At 40.7% G+C, this 21626-nt stretch overlaps 1 protein-coding gene across 2 annotated transcripts in view; it reads right to left on the minus strand.

Annotated features, from left to right (window-relative positions):
• LOC130111275 (zinc finger protein 609-like) overlaps positions 1-21626 on the minus strand; it is a 101249-nt gene that overhangs the window by 64094 nt on the left and 15529 nt on the right. For both annotated transcript variants that reach the window (XM_056278407.1, XM_056278406.1), the window contains exon 2: positions 2995-3875. In XM_056278407.1, coding sequence (XP_056134382.1) covers positions 2995-3747 — 753 coding nt within the window. In that variant the 5' untranslated portion in view covers positions 3748-3875. The remainder of the gene's footprint in view (positions 1-2994; positions 3876-21626) is intronic.

Below are 21626 nucleotides of genomic sequence, written 5' to 3' on the forward strand. Positions count from 1 at the left end.
AGCTACTGTAACTAACGTTGTGTGGGGGAATTCAATCGTGGGGTAGCCCAGCGTTGTTAACTGTGATCAAAACAATCCTACTAAAAACGACTTTATGCGCATGTTGAATGTTGTTGTGACGTTATAAAGTTACTGTACGCATTAGCTTGGTGGCTGTCATGAGCCACATGTCAGTAACGCATCGCAGTAAGCTAGATCGAAATCAGTAAATTAGGTCGCTATTGGATTATGGTGTCACAAAATGGCACACAATTAACAAAACATAAAATAAAATCATGCCGTGTGGCAGAAAAATGCTGTTTTACTTTTACTGAGTATAATTCTGACACTGTACGATTTACACCTACCGTAGGGGCGTCACGTTGCAACTTATCTCCATGGTGTAACCGCTTTTATTAGTAATGCGTAAATCAAAACTCGGTAAGAATTTACGTTATAACTTGGCTAAGTTTGAACTTACACACAGCCGGTGCAACACGCTGACTTACTAATTATGCATAACGTATCCTGCATTTGAAGTCACTGCCACAAGACGTGGTTTTAAAGCAAACCAACTAGAGCGGGTAAAAGAGGATATGACGCCATTGACAGGCGACCGAATGAAACGCGCCGTTACCTCGAATAAAATTACGGCTCACTCTGGGTTTGAACATGTTTGGAAACATTTGGGATAATGTAAGTACACAGCTCGACAAAATATATAACATCGGTCTAGTCGTTTTTAAGACATATTAATGCGTAAATGTTACATATTATGTATGCCTTTAAAAACGAATAAGCTGTAAAAACACCAGCAACTGCCAGTAGGGAAACAGGCAAGTGAAAGAAATCAAGCTGGCTTTCCTCTCCCCAGCTGCAAATCAGCAACCTTGCTGAGCGATGGCCATGCTCTTTCACTCTCAACCAAAGTACAGCCCCCTTCTCCAAGTGACATTGCCAATGTAATTTTCCATGAGAGCTACTCCATTCGTCAAGGCTGGCAGCGCATCGGGGAAGCTGATGAACACCTTACTTTTTCAGGCTTGTATAACGAGAGAGGGGAGAGTGGACCCAGTCAGAGGGGGTTTATGTTATGTGTTGAGGAAGTGGTGAGGATTTATTCAGCTCCAGGAGTCAATGCTTTGGGGAGCTTTAATTTACAGCAGACAATGGGGGAATACTGTTGCATCTATAATTGCAAAGGATGGGGGGGTATTTGTTGGTAAATGGTCTGGATAAATGTAGCTATGACATTGTACTTGCTTAGAATAATTAAAATATGGCAAGGAAGACCGCTGCCATAGTTCATAGTTTGAGTTGACAACTCATCAGCAGCTGTTTATGTTACATTATAATCATGGTAGCAAATCACGATGGCTGCACAGACATAGATAACTGTATACCACTTACATATTCACAAGTGCCAACAAAGTAATAAAAAATTATGACACATGGCTGGCCAAAATGTAGTACAAACAATGTAGTCAAGTGAGAACAATTTTAACCCAGTCTTCTCTATTAAGCTCTGTCAACCAATCCATGTGGCGCTACCAGGGAAGCCCTTCCCGGTTCATTCTTAAAACATTAGCCTCCTGTGCTGACATTTTCTTACACATTCGGGCTGTCTGACGCACCTTTGCAGCTTGCATTCCTGACAGTGTCCTGGATTTGCAGAATCAAACAGGCCTCTTCACAGCCCATCCCCCATCCCTCTTTCAGAGCAGCAGGAAAAACGACGAAGGCGTGCTTTGCACCAGCAAACTCCCTCCCCCACCCTACTTCACTAGGCATTGCTGGGGCTTGTGGGATTAAGAATGGAACACGATGACAGACAAAAACAGTCGTCGGCACCTCCCCGCGCCGCTGCCTTTTACACCGGGAGAGCATGAAAAAGGCTGCTCTGAAGCATACAATAGACACAATGATAGATCAACTCGATGAGTGGACAAGATAAGTGTGTGGGTGAATAGTTAAGCAACCATTCACCACTTCCTTGTGCAACGATGTCAGTGTTAAAAGTGTGAGAAAAATAACCAGCAGAAGTAACACGAGGTAACCTTTTCAGAGCTTGCACAGCCAGGACATAATTCAACCGATTTGGTTGACAGACATTATGATCTATACAACTAGGTAGGTCATTTATATTCGTGTTAAGCAAAGGGGAATGAAAAAAGCAGCATTAGGTTTTGCTGGCTGATGACAGAAAAGAATACCCTATTTAAGGCTCTTTGTGACTGGTGCTGACTGGTATTTTAGGCGGAGCACAGTTTAAGACATGTTTTGAAATCTTAAACAATAGCCCATCTGATCATATGGTTCGGAACAGAGTTGTGTGATGGTTAATTTTTTGCTGTTTTTTTGTCCCAAATCTAAGCTCCCAGGAATATTGTAATAGAACGAGGAACTAACTACAACCATTACTGTCAAAGACTTTATTGGGTAAGGTAACTGGCTCGTTAGCACAGGTTCATTTGAGTTATAAACAACTTCTGCATCCATCCTTTAAGGACAAGTTAAATGTTACGATTAACTATGTGACGTGACAATGCAAACCCTTTGCTCAAACTGTGCATCACTTTCTTTTCCTGTCTAGACAAAACTAAATATTAAATTCTGATCCAAATGCTCAAGTGAAATTACACTGACCGCGTTTGTTATGAGCAAACCATTCACTAGCCAGCCACATAGACTTAACAGACGTCACATGCTGGGTGTCTCTTCTTAACATGGGCCTGTTAAGTTTTCAACCATTATTCATTAGTACAAATATATGAACTTCATAGTACTATATCAGCCATTCATTTAACGAACACATGTAGTCACTGATATGGTTTTAATTCTGACATTGTGACACTTTGTCCACAAACAAATCTGGGATGAATAATGGTCCTTTGGAAAAGGCTAATCGAACCCAAGATTTATCATCTTTTTTTTTAGTTAAGAACTAAAAGCCAAAACAATCCATTAAGCATCAAGGTGCAAAGAGTGACATTGAAAAACAGAAGAGAAACCTACCTTTTCATTTTTCACTTTCTTCAACGTCCTGCACTCATTATTACTATTTTCTAGCTCCTCTGGTTCAGTTTTTGTTGTCAACGCTGGTACTATCCCAACAGATTCAAGTGCAATATTCCCCATTTGATCGGCCCCTGTTAAGTCTGTTGATTGTGTGTTCTCAAAGGACGCGTTACGGCTACTCCCTAGAGCCGCTTGGGAAACTACATCCTTCTCTGTAGCAGCAATAGCCACCACTGGGCCTCCATCAGTTTTCTCCTTCTTAGTTTTCCCACTGGACCCTTCTTTCTCTTTTTTACCACCGACAACTCCTCTAGAGGCTTTGCCCCCTTTTTCCATGTTCTTCCCAGCGGTGGAATTGTTGCCAGCAGCTCCTGCATTTGCTGCCGTGCCCGTGGGCTCCGCTTGAGTCCGCCCTGTAGTTTCCTTTTTGGCCCCATCTCCAGCTGAGGCTTTGCTACTATTGTCTTTTGAGTTCTTGCTGCGCTTGGATTTGGATTTGCTCTCCTTGCCTTGAGAGCCAGACACGGGACTAACAAACCTGATGTTGTCAGGCAAAGCCGCCACTGCACTGGGTGGTGCTGCCATGCCGTCCTTTGTGCCAGACATCTCAAGTTTGTCCTTTTCTAAATCAGCGTCAAGGTCAATAATCAGATTTCCAACACCGATATCCCACTCATCCCCGCTGTCGTAAGTGTCCACCGCATTAGAGTCCACACCTTTCCCGCCTGCAGTGCCACCACTTAGGGACATTTTAGTGCGAACAATCCAGGTTTGCCTCGGTGAGGTCCGACACCCTCTCAGACGATTGGGGCGCTGGGGCAGGGTTTAGAGAATCCTCACGGCCTACACGTTCCCTTCCCATTTAACCACATTATGCCCTAAAGGGGGAAAAGAGACAAGAGTTAGCCTAATAATGTAGGTATTCAGATAGGTGTTAGGTCTCTGCCACCCCACAAACAAACACAGAGGTTACCACTTCATCTATATGGGGGGGAAAAAAACAAGAGAAAAAAACACAGAGCAAGATCCAGCGGTTCTCTTGTGATCACATCACAAACCATGGTAATCTCCACTGGTGTGAAAGCACCGCTCTGAAACACTCTTCATAATCGCTTCCCACAGTCTCCAAGGCAACTATGGGAAACGTAGCCTAAATCCTGCTCTGACTGCCAAGGTGGCCCCACTGTTCTGAATGACTGACTCTTTTTACTAAGAGTTGCTGATAGTGTCACTGCTAATAAATAAAGAACGGCTGGCCTCACTCACCCCCTCGTGGTTTACACAGCCATGCCCTTGAGAGGACAATAACTGCCTTGCATCAATGAAAAAGCTTGAAAACACGAATGGATCAGTGTACACATAAAGCATATATGTTATTTTCATTCAGAGCTTTACAATTTGCCTTCTGTTTACCTTGTTTCAAATCTTTCACTGAATAAATATAAGCACATGGCAAAATGCATCCCTGCTGTATGTACTTCTGTATCTGCTTTTACAAATGAACCACGTAGCAAAAGGGAAATCCCACGAGTTGTAGGGATTTTCAGAACGGAACAAGCTGCAAGGGGTAAAATTACACATTTATTTTATTTTCACAATTCAGAACAAACATGTTTGTTGTCATTTTCCGATTTGCGTTAATGGCATGTCTAAAGATGGTTTCTCTTTTGTCAACATCTGTTATGATTTGAACTGCTTTGACTAGTAGTATTTTCTTTCGTCTTTGTACAGAGCACAGTTGAAAGTACAATACTGTTGTCAAGAACATTTTCCTGATTAAATACAGGTGTCCTCTCTAATGTTTGAAGTTTTATCCAGCAAGGCATGGACCAGTTTGCCGCTGAAATAGTTTCTGTAAGACATATATTTGGAGATTAGTTTTGCAACACAGACTTCATAAATGGGATCAAGCAGAAAAAGATGCAAAAAGTGGGAGATGGCAGGACACAAAGCTCAAAGCTAGGTTCATACCCTGAAACCCTTGTTGCCTCTTGGCTATGTGCGCCTAATGAGCCACCAGGATCCAGACTATCTGATGAGACTCTGAAAGCACAGAACCTGAACAAGAAAGAGGAATTTGCCCCGGACAAATTTCCACTAAACGCAACATTGCGTGTCTTAACAAAACTGATTATTTGAAACAATTTCATTTTATATCATTTAGTGTGGGGCATATAGACCTCATTATTCCTTATATGGAGAACAGGTGGTCTTTTTCCACACTTATGAGGCTTTTCCTTGTTTCCCCATGATTTGAGTCTTTCAGCGCTTTAAAATAACATCCACAAACTCAAACCAATTTTCTCTCATGATGAAAATGGGGCTGGGGCTGAGGAGAAATTGGGTGTAGAAAGACTCAATTTATGGGAAATCTTGACGTTACAGTCCCCCTATAAGGCCCCCCAACTACAACCCCCACCAGCACACAAAAGTAAATAATTAACACTCACATCTGCAGCTCTTGTCTCCCTCTGTGATAAGTAATGTGCAGAGGCAAACAAACAAGCACAAAAGACTGTGGAGTGGCAGCCAGGGTGATGAGATCAATACCACCTAAGAGAAGCCTGCATTCTGATGATTCTCTTTGTGCTGTAAATACCCACTGACAAAAACACAGTGCCCTGCAGTACACAATAGGGCCTTGTCAAAATCTCCCCCGACCTTTTTAAGAGGATGAGTTTCCACCTTTGATGGGTAGACGTGGATTGTCTTTCTTTTCTTGCTATCTGAGACGCTGAAATATTCACAAAACACAACGGACGATGTTTATTAACTGGACTGGTAAGATCCTTTTCAAATAGGAACATGTAACCTGCGTAAATCTATATCACTATAATCTATGCATGTTTTCCTTCATCAAAATCTGGCCTTTCAGTGATATATGATCATTAACATCTCTGTTTAATGAGTTTGCATTAGTTTATGTCACCTTAAATCAAAATTCACATGCTTAATTTACATTCTCGCAGGTGAGGTCCATCTCAAAACATGGGAAATTTTTTTAAAACTATGTGGCAAATTTTGGGAGACCTTCAATGACATTGAAAAGGAGGCCAATTGTGTTTTTTTATACGCGCATTGTTTTTCAGTTAGCTTTAGAATAAAATAAATTCAACTTTGATGTTGGAATTGCTGTACAAGTTACCAAAGCTTATATCTTCAAATCAGCATTGGTGGATCACCTCCAGATTTTGCTAGATAATGATAATAGGTTAGTAGTTTAAATTCACAAAAGCAGATTTAAATAGCTGGTTCCAATTGGGTTCACAAACACAGGTCTTTATTTAAAATCTGTAAAATGTAAATTCATATTGTGTATTTGTAAAACAAAACATCCAAATACACATAGATCTGGCCTAATCGATGCTCTTTCAGACGGGCTTGTCCCCTCTGACCATAGCAATGGAGGGGAAGAAAAGGAGTTAGTGTTTGCTGCCCAGCATTACTCAGCGCTCATTAGGGCAACAGTCTAAAGTGGCAGCTGGATTGTGGTATGTGCACAACTCAGGGGGATTCGGTGATGTGGTCGTTCATATCACCCCCCACCCCCCTCAGCAGTGACAGAGGTAAAACTGGTGAGCAGCCATCTGATCACCCATCTTGCTGACTACTCACAGATGGCTCCCCAAAGGAGGAACAGTCAGTGGTGGGATTTGGAGGGCGGGGAGATGCAGCTGTCCCTGTTTGACAGAGTAAACAGTTGTGAGGTCTAATTTGTCCGACACCTCCACAAAGGAGAGGTTGTAACTCTATCGGCAGTTGACCTACTGTACTGCCCTTAGCTAGAAATGCAGCGCAAGCCCTTTTGAAAAAAAAAGCCCCACAGAGGAAATGTCCCTGAGAGCGCCCTGTTGAGCGAAAGGCACGCAGGCTGTGAAGCCCCCGAGTGCTTGTCTTCTTCACCCCCCCCACAGATCAGATTTCATTCAGCCATCTATTACAGAGGCCATGTCAGGGTGATTGTGCCTCTGGTGTCGAGAGAGAGAAGAAAGAGGGAGAGAATGGGAGAAAAAAGAGAGACGTATTGAGAATGGGAAGGAAATGTGATCTTTTCACAGTGAAAACAAACATGAATCAGTGTTTCCCCTAATTATAAGGCCAACATTAGCTGCTAACATTATGAGTACCAACCATGTATTCAACAGACAATAAAGGACGAGCGATCAGTCCGACCAGTCATGGGTAATCAAAGTTATCGCAGAGCCTGAAGAGTAAATCTCTAAGCAAAATAGCCACAACAATATTGTCGTTTTGTCTACCGCTTACATGGAAACAATGGAATTGGAGTTGTGGGTCTGGACAGGCTGCAGCCAAAATGGTAATGAGAGCTGCTCATCATTTGGTAGTAATGTCACACAGGCTAGTATTTTCACCTTTAAATCTCAACAGTGATTATAGTTTTTAAGGTTTAATGAAGATTCTGCGTAAAAAGTGACTACAGCGCTGACTTGCAATGCCCATTAATTTACTGCAGCAAAGTAATAAACTAATTGTGGGGGGAAAAAATAACAGCAATGGACATCAATTGAATGTGCAGAGTCTGGCAGAGAGCACATTTTTCTCTACAGGCTGTTTAAAGGAAGCTTCCTGCCCAGAGAGCCAGACTGACCTCCATGTAATTGGATTGTGTGCTTGAACTGATTACCAAAATAGAAATGCACTGAGCTACTTCAGGTGATGGGAATCAGGAGTCTGTGGGTCAGCCAACATCCTTCTCAGCAAATGTGTCATCGAGGATATTCACAACCAAGCTGGACCTCCATGAAGCCCAGATACAGCCACAAAAATTAAAGTGGCCCTTGTATCCAACAGCTTTTGTCGGGTCATTCGGCACATTTGTTGATAATACTGGTGCCAAAAATTCCAGGATCAGCTATATTTGCTTCAGCTTCACTTGCTGCAATAGGGCAGTTAAAGAAATATTATTTACACCTCATGTCAATGTGATTTATTCTTACCAGCCACAGCTGAAGCCCACTGACGTATAATCACATCTCTCTCTTATGAAAACATCCAGTCAACAACAAGGAGTGTCTGCGTTCCTGGGAGCTCCGAATGTGCATAACAGAACCTTAATGGTATTAATCAGTTGTCAATCTCCTCCACTTTTTCCATCATCTTTGACCACCTTTTAAGGATAAAATAGTTTTCTCTTGAGACCTAATGCCAGGATCAGTCTTTCATGGTGGTCACCGTGTCAGATAAGGCAATCACAGTGCCATAAATTCTTGCCGTGTCTTGGCCGGGAGACTGGCAACATTACAAGTATGACCCGACCAATCATTGTATGCTGCCTTTCACGATCTTGTGTGAGTTCATAGGTCATAGGGGAGGAGAGTCAATAAATTGTCAATCGTGACTACTGAAGTGATCTTACCCCCTTTTCCACCAACGTGAACTTAGTTCTAGCTCTGGGCTGGTGCTAGCGCCAGTTCGCAGTTGGTTCAACTTGCGAACCTTCTAAGAACCGGTTTGCTTTTTCATGGGCTATAGCTGGCTAGAGAGCCAAGTCATTATGTCACTATATAAGTCTGTATACATCTCTGATGGCATCAAAAAGGCAGGGGTATTGTTGTCCCTGCTCGACGAACCTTTCCTCAGCTTCATTATTCCAACTGTGTAGATTTAGATTTTTTTTCCCACAATTTTTGTATACAATCATCGTATGCTATTTCATCATTGAATTCACGTCTGAGAACTTTTGAGGCGAGAAACAAAAACTACAGATTTCGCATACTGGCAGTTTTATGAAAATTGATGGCAAATTGAAAATTTGCGCCAACGTTTTCAGAATTGAGAAGCTCCACAAACTGGCGACCAGCTGGCGAGTCATGCTCACAGACCCTGCTGTGAGCTGGCTGGAGCTCTCAAGAGACCGGTCTCGTAGACAAGAGGCTTTTATTTCCCCATTGATGGATGGTTTGTTTGAATATCATAACGCAAATGTCCATTATAAAATGAATGACACCTGTGATTATCTGCCTTGTTCTTCTGTAGGTTATTGGTCTGAAATTCACCAAGTTTCCTTGATTACTACTACTGCTACTACTTTTGGCTGCTCCCATTAGGGGTCGCCACAGTGGATCGTCCGTTTCAATTTAAACAAGGTTTCCTTGATTAATCTCTCAATATTTCTTAGAGCGAACTCTTCAGTGTTATTTTTCGACGTGTTTTTAAGCATAGGATTTCAGATAGTTGTACTAAAATTGTTTTTTTGCAGGGTTTCAAATTCACTCTGACAAAATTGATCAGATAAATTATGTGCTGATAAAACCATTTGATTCCAATCAACTTTGATTTGAACGTTGTCATTACTGAGTGTTAAGGGGTGCATGCATGATTCAGCAGAACTGATTGCTGCTGCTGAGTCACAACAATCCCAACCCCAGCCCCTGACATAAGCGGTTCTTTCTTCTAGCCTAGCAAAGAGTTGGTGCTGCTCTGGAATCAGTTTTCCTGGCCGAGAGCCGGTTCTTTGGCTGTCGAAACGCAAAGAACTGGTTCGAGATTAGGCACCAGCTCTGAACCAGCCATCGAACTGCCTTGGTGGAAATGGGGTATGTGTGATGCTGGCAGTCTTGTGTTCCGAAAAGAAAAAGATGATTGTGGACGCTGTTGTGGCTGGTGCTACTGGGGAATGATAACGTAGCATAGCTTAACCAGCTACTCACTGGGTTACTCAAGTGGCTCCGCTATTTCTCGCCAACTTTTATCTTTTTTTGACTCTGTCATGGTACTCCCTCAAGGAAATGTCAAAAAGGCAGGGGTATTGTTGCCCCCAGCTCAATGAACCTTTCCTTGGTTTCATTATTCCACCTGACTGCAGTGACAGCAGCATCCCTCTTTCTCTTTGCCATGTTTATTACATATGTGCACCAGAGAGCACTGTCATCCTATTGGTCAACATCAAGGAATACATCATAGGACTGTCAGACAAGGGAGAAAAATACAAAAAAATTTGACATGCTATACTTTTCGTCAGAGTGTCTTGGGGCATCTCAGATGGCACGTTGCTGTTCTTCGATTATGTCACTCTACAGAGGGAAAATTCTAAGTCTAAAGACTTAAGCGTTGTTCCTGATGTTCATATTCGGGCCCAATGCTGGAAATTTGTCAGCGAAAACAAAATCCGTGTCAAAATCGGGCTGAATTCGTGTAGTCTGATCCCGGCATAAGAGTGTCTCCGCTAAAGGACATGAAATATTTTACAATTTTCCGAGGAGGTCCCTTGAATGGATAAATATTTGGAAAATGTTATCCTTATTTTAAAGGTCTGTCTGGTGAAAAGGGTTTTTTCTGCAATTGGTACTTTTCCATGGCAATTTGGGACAAGTATAATACAAAATGATATATTAAGAATGTACATGTTTGATTCAGACCTTGCAAGCAAAATGCCTCCTTAACTCTCGCCCTATCAAAAACTGGGGTGAGTACTTCAATTATGTAGGAAACGCCAATTGGATTTCAATTGGCTGAATTTTTGGATGAAGTTGTACAATGGAGATGAATAGACAGTGACTGCAGTAACTGTAACACCACTTGCTAGAATCTATTACAGCCCATCCTAACAAAACGTGACGCGAGCAAGCTCTAAGTCACCCAGTGTGATGGGTGAATTAGAGAACACCGTTTTCATGGTGAAAAACGAGGAGAAGGCTTTCTGTCCACACTTGCATTTTTCTCATCGTTTTTGATAAGTGTGCTATCCACAGAAAAAAAAACCCACAGAGGGCATGCGTACACAACTTAAGCCATCAGCTTTACCTGAGATCACAGAGGGTGGGAAAAATCATTTACATATTGGCAGTGTAAGGAATACCCCATCTTCAGACCCTGTCAAGTTCCTAGATTGGTTTTTCTTGTGCTCAGAGAAGACCTTGGTAGAAACAACAGCATCTCTGTCAACATGCTCAGCCATTTCATTGTGTCAAAGTGACTGCATAACAAAAGTAAATTACCAAGACAGTCAAAACACTTCTCTTACTCTGTATTCCCTCTATTCTATAGTTAAGGTCTTTATCCACCTCAAAGCAGGTCAAGGGTATAGGCACAGTCTCTAATATTACTTATTTGTGTTTGTGGTCTGTTGTAATATAGACCCACTGAGTTTTGAGACCTGTCTGGTTTCTTGGTGTAGAGAAAATTTCTTGCCACAAGTTATGACTTATGGGTGGTAAGGGCAAAGGACTTGCATTTTAAAAATGTAACAACCCACAGTTCATCAAGAATTGTTTTATAATTGTTGCAGAGCCCTACAAATTTATTTATTGTAAACTGCCCTGGATATTCCATTCCACTCCTTAATATTGTACAGCAAATTTGTTTTTACTAATAGGTTAATACAGCACAGTTGGATTTGGCACTGCATCTGTAAAGGGTGCACTAAATCTTGTCAAAAGATGATTACCTAAACAGTGAACAGAGGAAAAACAGTAACAGGCTTTATTTATCATCTGTCAGGATTCTACAGGCGCATATCTGACAGTCTCCTGTAAGCCATAGACTAGCACAAATTGCATCCAATATCACGTGCAATCATTAAAAGTTATTTAGCCTATTTATGCATGTTGGAACTAGTGGGAATGTCTCTAAATAAAATGGTGCATATAGTTGCACTAAACAAACTGCAATGAATTAGAGTTTGAATCAGGCCTGAAATTTTCAGGGCTGCAGTCAACCTAAGAAAACCTTGGTTGACTGAAATCGTACCTATTCTTCAACCAATTGATTGGTTGCAAAAAAAATCTGCACATTATCATCTCTACATAATGATATCAGCCACAGTGCACTGAGTGTGCACTACCTGGTAACCTTTTTAGCCTAAATGAATTATAAATAAACATAAAAGCTAGTATTTGTAGTATATTAAATCATTTGTAGCATACCAAATCACCTATTCACACTAGGCTACAGGGGACAAATCACGTGTTTCACTCTTGAAGACTCCCTAGCACGATTCCTCATGTTTTATCTCAAACTTTGCAGAATCTTACAGAAAGGAAGCCAAAAACAAAGAGCACCAAAGAAGAGAGTGAGACGAAGTACAAGGAAAAGTATAAGTAAACAAATACGGAGCACGAACAATTAATTACCTTTTAGAATAGTTTGCACAGCTGTCACTCTGCTTCAAACTCAACAAAAACAAAAGTCAAGATGTCACACATTGAAGAATCCATGTATTGAGAGATGGCCGCCACAAAGAGTAAAGGCGGTTACAAGAGCGACTGACTTGATCATTGTCATTAAATGTTTTTTCCTTGTGCATGCCGATAGAATTTATTGTCGATTAATTGACTGCACAACCCTACCCGGTCTGTTTATGTTTCAAAGCTTAAATCCCATTGGCTGTATCCAGGGCCAGTCTCTGATTTCGGGTTTTGTCCCATTCACATTACATGACACAATCATGACAAAATTTAGCAGGGGAGGGGGTTACCACAATAACCGGTATGGAGGAGGACCAACACAAATTATTTGCAAGTCTGATTATATTGAAACTCCAAAATAAATAAAAGCCTTAGAACATAAGCCCAAAAAAAAGCCTAGCCTTATTAGACTTAATTGGGAAAATGGCCATGTAAATCTAAATAAATAGGCTAGGCCAACGGAAAAAAATTGTGATTAAGCAGCAGGTCCGGGAAGGAGACCTGACCTATTTTTGTCTGGTGCAACCAAACTCTAATTGCTGGAGGCCAGCCATGATCTCACCTTGTCAGCATCCATTTTGGCGTTGCTCTCTAATCTAAAATAAGCATCATCTCACACTGACGAGTTAATGAACTCTCATTGGTCAATCATAAAATCTGATATGAAGAGAAACTTGTGACAAAAATTGCTTAGGTAGGTGTGAACCTGAAAAATAATTTCAAATATTTAATATTTAAGATATAAAGACTGAACCTGACCCGGACCTGTCAGGTCGGTTTTGGGCATAAATGTTGATCTCTACAGCGAGGAGAGTAAGACATTTTTCGGTCTAAACCTACTGACAAATTAGACAGAGGGAGACAGTTGAGAGAGGAAGTGGCTTGAGGCTGAGGAGTTGACAACCCCTTCCCTACCCCCCCTGTTATGAGCTACATTTCTTTCAGTGTTGGTGTGTGAGAGAGAGAAAGACAGAGTTTCGAGGTTTCAAAATACTCAATTCAGTTTTTGTGTTGTTCATTACATGCATACCTGTACTAGCATTCTGTCAGCTGAGATTTAAATAAATCTGTTAAGGGAAATATCCAACTTGACACTGAAAAATAAAAACTATTACTATATCAACAACAGTAAACAGAGAACCACGGTTTCATACAAAGTAAGGCAATTTTGTTGTAATAAATGAGTTGTTTGAAATTCATCTTAGGCAAAGAGAAGACAGTCATATTTTATAGTGGAACCATGGCTTTCCACTTAATATATCATCTAGCCTCAGGCCAGACTGCAATAGGCACAGACCTATTCTCCAAATACCATGGAATAACAAACTCGATAGCTGAGGCCATATAGTTGTTTTTTTTGTAACTTTCTTGACTCCTCATAAAACAACATAGTATCTTAAACTTCAGTGATGGCTATGTGTGATTACAGCATGCAAAATTCAGCATAACAGAAACAAACGTCCCAGAGCGGCCAACAATTAAAGATGTTTGTGGTGTGACTGGCCATTGCTTACATTGCTGAAAAGAGCAAGGACACTCTGTGAGGGCACGATTAACCAAGGTTTTACTGGTGCCTTTCAGAGAAACTTACACTGGTAGCTGCTTACCCATCAGTCACACTCCTCAGTATCAGTGTCTTCAAGAACACATAACGGCCACTGCTGAGTCATTTACAAACTGCTGTCACTGCAACGGCCAGTTGAGGTTCTGCCCTGTGAATGTCTAACTGAAGAGAGTGCACGGACAACCATTAACCTCAAATAACTGCCTTGTGCCTGTTTCAGGAGCTTCCAAACTGAGACTGAGTCAACAAACCAGGCTTCAAATGGCGTTGTCATTGTCGCATGGCAGGTCTCCAAAGTCAACGCAAAAAGTGAACGAGCAGAGTACATTTTGAATTCGGGGGAATGTAAAAAAAACAAAAACAACACAAAACCATAAAAAACATGCCAATTTGGAAACAGTTTCTGCCGACATACATGAAAATCTAATGATCTCTTAGTCTGACATTGCAGTTATCAGTACAAGACAGACTAAATTATTAAGTTATAGCCATTTTTATGTATAACAAAAAAAACAATTTTAAGTCTTGCTAGGAGTAAATCCAACTAGAAGCTAAGTTGTAGCCCATAACAATGACAAAGCAGACGCTTACATTTGACAAAGGTGATTTAAAGGTAGTGCATTTTCATTATTGCAGACTTAAAAGTCTTAAAAAAGAAGCAATATTTTGCTCCTTAAACATGCTCATTGCTCACACTACTCTCAAATACAATGAAACAAATCCACTGAGGTCTTTTTACCCGAAGCTTAAATCTAGCACACTAACAAGTCACTAGAGGCCCAAATGCTTTCAGTAATGTACTGAAACAGTTGAGAGAAACTGACTGAACACAATCAAATTTCATCACCGCTATTTCATTGCCATCTACTCATATCTTCTAAGTAGCTGCTTTCATTTGACATTTTGCTATAGTTTCACCAATAACTCCTACTGTTTAGTGGATATAAATCTCATTCTTATTTCTTTTTAAGACATTTACAAAGTCATGAATTGAGTTTTGTATTTTGTTTCATGTGGTCTTTAAAACCTGGCCACTGCACTTCTATCGTAAAGAAACATGTCTCTGTGCTGCAAGAATAGGGAAGAACCAAGTTTTAATAAAAGCAATGATTCATACTTGTTTTAAGTTTCAGTAAAGTTTCATCACTGACATCAAATGGTTTTGTTGATATACTCGCTGTAATAATGGTTATTGATCATCCGTAAAAGGTGAATGACCTGACTGAATGGCTGGACGTGCGCTTCAAAAATTGCAAGGCAGCAATGTAATCGCTGTCTCTCACCCTATAAACAGAAATATAGTACTTGCAAGGTTTTCCCTCAAAGCTTTGTCCATACCGACTTCTGCAATACTTTTCTTGTCTTTCAATCTCTTTTTACCCAGACTTTCAGTTCCTTTTCTTGTCTCCAGCCACAGCCATGTTCTCTAACAACGGCTTGACTTTTACCCTTAGCACCAAATTAAAATCTTAAACAAGGTATGAGTCAGACAAGCATGTTGCTTTTTTAAGGTAAATTCCTGATACCTCTTATGGCAGTTTTGCGTTAATACAAGAATAATCTCTGTCATTTCCCTCATCTCTTGACCATGGCCTTGCCAGCTGGAATGGAGCAAAAAAAAAAAAATGTAGGCAATGTCATCCACGAATGCCACACACAAAATACAATCAGAACTTTAAACATACCACCTGCCCACAACCAGCACCATATTTTGCTGTCTGCCACTGAGAAACTCCACTGGAGCACTTGGACTGGAGGCCAAGTATCTTGGACAAAGGGCCCTTGCTAGTAGGTGGTGAGGGAGGAAAGTGCCTTACTCTTCCACTTTCCCTACCCCAGATTTTTCCACAAGCCACTCAGAGCATTCATTCCAATGACCTTTGGCCACAAGACTACTTCCTTGACCTTTAGACTACCCCAAATATTGCAACTGAAAATTCAACAAATGAACACAGGCTAATGATTTTACACTGCTATCAAATGTGTGCCCTACAAAAGGTTTTGACTGCACCCTAACTCATGTCTTTGCTGTGGTAAAGAATTTACCATGTAAAGGGAAACAGTTTTTTTTCTTCTCTAAGCTGCTTGGTTTCTGTTTCTCTTATGTGACATTTGTAGGAAACGTCAACAAGTGGGTCTGTGATCAAGCTGTAAATTCAGAGCATTTAGGAACTAGTTTAAAATGTCTGCTTGGGTGGCATTTAAGCAAACATACTACCATTTGCTAATACAGCTCAGAAAAAACATTTTCCTCCTGGAGAATAGAAGAAGCTGAGAGGATGGTAATGTCTCTGATGTCAGTGAAAAATATGTTAAGTTTACATTTCTTTCTAATTTAGCTTGTTAAATAATTGATTATCTAATAATTGCACCACATTATTCCATATAATCAAAACCCTAAAAATGAAATTTTCTTGAACATTTCTAACATCTCATATGAAACGTTCTGGCGCCAGAACGTTTCATATGGAAGTTGGTATAAACCCATTCTTTCCTTGAGCAACCTTGCGAATAAAATGTCTGATGAAACTTAACAGCAGGCATTTATGTAAGCTAACAGGCAAACATGACAACATGAGGAAATCATTACATGGAATGCTATGCCTCTTTAACTCTTGCCTTGATTCTTACCACGTTGAACAGGCTGAAGTGCTGCTAGAGCTTTAGCATATTAAACATTAATAAGGATGAGCTTTAAATCATTTCACTTTAAGTATGCTTTATATTTTTGTCCTATTTATGTCTACATTTCATATGATTTGTTTTTTTTTTTTAATCTTACGGTCTATGAATCAGACTATTTATATGCAATAGCAATTACCCAGCAACTTGCAACAAAAAACAAAAAAAATCTCAAAACACAACCTGTTTGATGAAACATTAATCAACTGCCATGGCAATGAAAATTAATGCTTAACTTTGCATGTGTTACAATATTACCAGTTTCAGGGCTGGGTGAGGTGCAATCTCAGAACCCAGGGGGTAAATCATCCGACGACGATTTAGCGCTCATTGTAGGACAACGGCCAATATTTCGGAGCTTCCGGTCTAGCTAACTGGCTACTCGCGTCTGTTTCCTATTAAGACTTCCTCTTTGGTGTGCCCATCATTGTTTAAAGTTGAACTAGCAACTTGACATGCGAGAATGGAGTTGGGAGTTGAGAGATGTCTACGACCGTTTTATTTCACAAGTGGTCGACACGAATCAAACGTTTCTCCACACAATGCACAAAAATTCATACTTTTTGTAGGTGTTTTAGGTCCAGCCGGCATTTTGGCCAATGCGTCCCGCCTCTTTTGCTCCCCACATTTACTGTTACTAACATGCAACCAAAGCCTTTTCCTGCAAAAATTGCCGCCTACCCATATGTGATTGGTCAGTAGTACTTGGGACTAGAACAGAAACCAGAATGCTTCCGATACCAAAATCTTGCCCCCCCCCCCATTATACACACACACATATATATATATACACACACACACACACACACACACACACACATATATATATATATATATATATATATATATATACACACACACACACCAATCAGCCAAAACATTAAAACCACTGACAGCTAAGTGAATAACATTGATTATCTCATTAATTACAATGGCACTTGTCAAGGGGTGGGATATATTAGGCCGCAAGTAAGTAGTAAGTTCTTCAAGTTGATGTGCTGGAAGCAGGAAAAATGGGCAAGCGCAATTATCCAAGCAACTTTAACAAGGGCCAAATTGTGATGGCCAGACGACTGAGTCAGAGCATCTCTAAAAAGGCAGGTCTTGTGGGTTATTCCCGGTATGCCGTGGTCAGTACCTACCAAAAGTGGTCCAAGGAAGGACAACCGGTGAACTGGCAACAGGGTCACAGGCGCCCAAGGCTCACTGATGCATGTGGGGAGCGAAGGCTAGCCCGTCTGGTCTGATCCCATAGAAGAGCTACTGTAGCTCAAATTATTGAAAAAGTTAATGCTGGCTATGATAGACAGGTGTCAGAACGCACAGTGTATCATAGCTTGCTGTGTATGGGGTTGCGTAGCCGCAGAACGGTCAGAGCCCATGCTGACTCCTGTCCACTGCCAAAAGTGCCTACAATGGGCATATGAGCATCAGATCTGGACCATGGAGCAATGGAAGAAGGTGGCCTTGCCTGATGAGTCACATTTTCTTATACATCATGTGGATGGCCGGGTGTGTGTACGTCGTTTACCTGGGGAAGAGATGGCACCAGGATGTACTATGGGAAGAAGGCAATCCGATGGAGAGAGTGTGATGCTCTGGGCAGAAACCTTGGGTCCTGACATTCATGTGGATGTTACTTTGACACGTACCACCTACCTACACATTATTGAAGACCAAGTACACCCTTTCATGGCAACGGTATTCCCTGATGGCAGTGGCCTCTTTCAGCAGGATAATGCGCCCTGCCACATTGCAAAAAATGTTCAGGAATGGTTTGAGAAACATGACAAAGATTTCAAGGTGTTGCCTTGGCCTCCAAATTCCGCAGATTGCAATCTGATCGAGCATCTGTGGGATGTGCTGGAAAAACAAGTCTGATCCATTGAGGCTCCACAATGCAACTTACAGGACTTAAAGGATCTGCTGCTAATGTTTTGTTGCCAGATACCACAGGACACCTACAGAGGTCTTGTGGAGTCCATACTTCCATGGGTCAGAGCTGTTTTAGCAGCACGAGGGGGGGATCTACACAATATTAGGCAGGTGGTTTTAACGTTTTGGCTGATCAGTGTATATACATATATCTGTAAAGAGATTAGGTGAAGTGAAAATTAATAGCCTACTGATACCACACTCCTTACAGGGAAAAGGATCAAAGGCAGCACTGAAAACTTTATCATTATTTTTATGCAATTCAAAACCAGTGTTGAATGTACACAATGGAACTCAATGAGCACCATTATTTCAACAGAATATCAACACCCTAGCAGCTCTCAGAAACAGCACTGATTAAATCACAATTAGCAGAGGCCACTGTATGCAGGAACAAACGGGGAGGACATTTCAAGGTCAATGCAAACCATGCGACATTTTAGGAGGACTCACAAAACCAACAAAAATGTTCATGATGTACTAAGGGTAGAGCTAACTGTAGCCTAGATGCAAATTCCAGTTCAAGATGGATTAACTGTCTTTCATCAAAGCAACAACTGTTCAACAAGCACTCGAGCTGTGCATTTGTCTGCTGTTGGACATTTTATGGTTAAGGAATCCGATCAATAGGGAAAAACAATAGCAGCTGCAGCTTTCTTGGAAAGTCTGTAAGATTATTTTTTTTTGCCCATGTCTTTAAGCCTTTCAAATTAAACAGACCAAGACTAAAACCCTTCAATACTATCAGTTTCCAACACAGGATGTTTACATGAAAACAAGTACACTGATGAAGGCATTACTCCAGCTTTAGAAACAGTCACGCAACTTGCTTTGCCAGGTTACCACTAAAAGAGCATGGGTAACTATAACCTGATTACAACACCCAAATTTTTGCTGAATTTTTCAATTTATTAATGCATGTAAACAGCATATTCGACTTAGAATTGTCTTTTTGAAGCTGTGCATGCAAAAGACACATGAGCTGAATGTTGCTTGAACAGTTAACAGGTTGGGTCGGTGGATCTCACACAGCACTGTAATCAATTACATTCACTATGTCATACCAGTGTCCTAGCCAATCTGTAAACAAGCAAACAACTTCATTTTCAACTTGTTGCACATATAGAGAATAGAAATGACACGGCATGGTTAGTGGATTTCATTCAGGGTTTCCGTTAGCCAGTAGATTAAAATTTTTTACTGGTAAAAATCCAACAAATAATAATGTTCCCGGTCATGGTGTCCAGCACTAATTCCAACCAAGAAACCAATGTTTAATAGGGGAAAAAAATAGACCATAAAATTAAAAATAAAGACAAGACCTTCAGAAACAGGTAATAGGCCTGTAGGCATATTGGAAAATTAAACTAATTAACTTTCATTCTCCTTTTAACGTTTAGGCCTCAGGTGCTCACACACTAAAATTGGCCTATGTGAGCTGCTGTAGCCTAAAAAAGTGGGGAAGTGGGTGTCTTTATATCGAGGGAGCCTTGGCTTCCAGAAGTAAAATTCCATTCGTTTTTTTTCTTCTCCCCCCTGTAGACAAAGTCACATGACCGCTTGTTCAAGCATTTCTAACACTTGGATCTTTCTAACACTTGGCAACTCTGAAATTAGAAACACTGGTTCCTTGAAAAAAAGCCAAAGGTACAACAACTTTAGGAGATAAGGCACCTACAAGTGTCACTGTGCATTGTGTGAAACATTCAATAATCCATCTATCTATCCATATCTGAACCGCCTGGAGCTTGAAATTCTACTGCCCACGCTGGTTAAGCTTTGTACCTAGCCAAACTCTTCAGATAAGATAATTGAGCAGTAATTTTAACCGATTCAACAACTAGAACTAGGGTGTATTGTTTTGTTCCTGACTGCCACCACTGGTCTGAAATGCATCGATGTGCTTTCTACCACTTTCCTTTAACTTATTCTGTGGCGGAGTGGTGGATTCTCCATAGTAATGGCCATTGAGGCTCATGGGTACTATAATTTTTGAGACAAAGAACAGACTAAAAAATTTGATTTCTCAGAAACAAAGCTGAAAACCTTTATAACCGATAGCAATGGAACAACCCTATAGTATCACCTCATCATCCAGGAGACTCGCATATTTCTGTGTTGAGGATTATTGCGGTTATCATAAAAAGTAAAAATGTCCTATGGGTCAACTGAATGGGAAAATCTCTTCCAGCAACCAGCGGTTCCACTCGTTTCTCCACTCTATATGGGTCGAGTACAGCCGTGGGAAAAATAGCAAAACAGTCCACTCTTAAGACCACTTTACATCACCAAGAAGTGAAGGGCACTTCACACTTTGTTCTTCTTGTATAGCAAAGATGTAAAGGCCACTTTACATCTTTGTGTGATTTATTCACACATCTATGAAATAATTGAAAAAAAATGCATTACTTAATGAACCAATGCATATATATATATATATATATATATATATATATATATATATATATATATATATATATATACACTACCGTTCAAAAGTTTGGGATCACATTGAAATGTCCATATTTTTGAAGGAAAAGCACTGTACTGTTCAATGAAGATAACTTTAAACTAGTCTTAACTTTAAAGAAATACACTCTATACATTGCTAAAGTGGTAAATGACTATTCTAGCTGCAAATGTCTGGTTTTTGATGCAATATCTACATAGGTGTATAGAGGCCCATTTCAAGCAACTATCACTGCAGTGTTCTAATGGTACAATGTGTTTGCTTATTGGCTCAGAAGGCTAATTGATGATTAGAAAACCCTTGTGCAATCATGTTCACACATCTGAAAACAGTTTAGCTCGTTACAGAAGCTACAAAACTGACCTTCCTTTGAGCAGATTGAGTTTCTGGAGCATCACATTTGTGGGGTCAATTAAACGCTCAAAATGGCCAGAAAAAGAGAACTTTCATCTGAAACTCGACAGTCTATTCTTGTTCTTAGAAATGAAGGCTATTCCATGCGAGAAATTGCTAAGAAATTGAAGATTTCCTACACCGGTGTGTACTACTCCCTTCAGAGGACAGCACAAACAGGCTCTAACCAGAGTAGAAAAAGAAGTGGGAGGCCGCGTTGCACAACTGAGCAAGAAGATAAGTACATTAGAGTCTCTAGTTTGAGAAACAGACGCCTCACAGGTCCCCAACTGGCATCTTCATTAAATAGTACCCGCAAAACACCAGTGGCAACATCTACAGTGAAGAGGCGGCTGCGGGATTCTGGGCTTCAGGGCAGAGTGGCAAAGAAAAAGCCATATCTGAGACTGACCAATAAAAGAAAAAGATTAAGATGGGC

This window comes from Lampris incognitus, chromosome 4, assembly GCF_029633865.1.
Source record: "Lampris incognitus isolate fLamInc1 chromosome 4, fLamInc1.hap2, whole genome shotgun sequence".
In the NCBI taxonomy this organism is placed as follows: domain Eukaryota; kingdom Metazoa; phylum Chordata; class Actinopteri; order Lampriformes; family Lampridae; genus Lampris; species Lampris incognitus.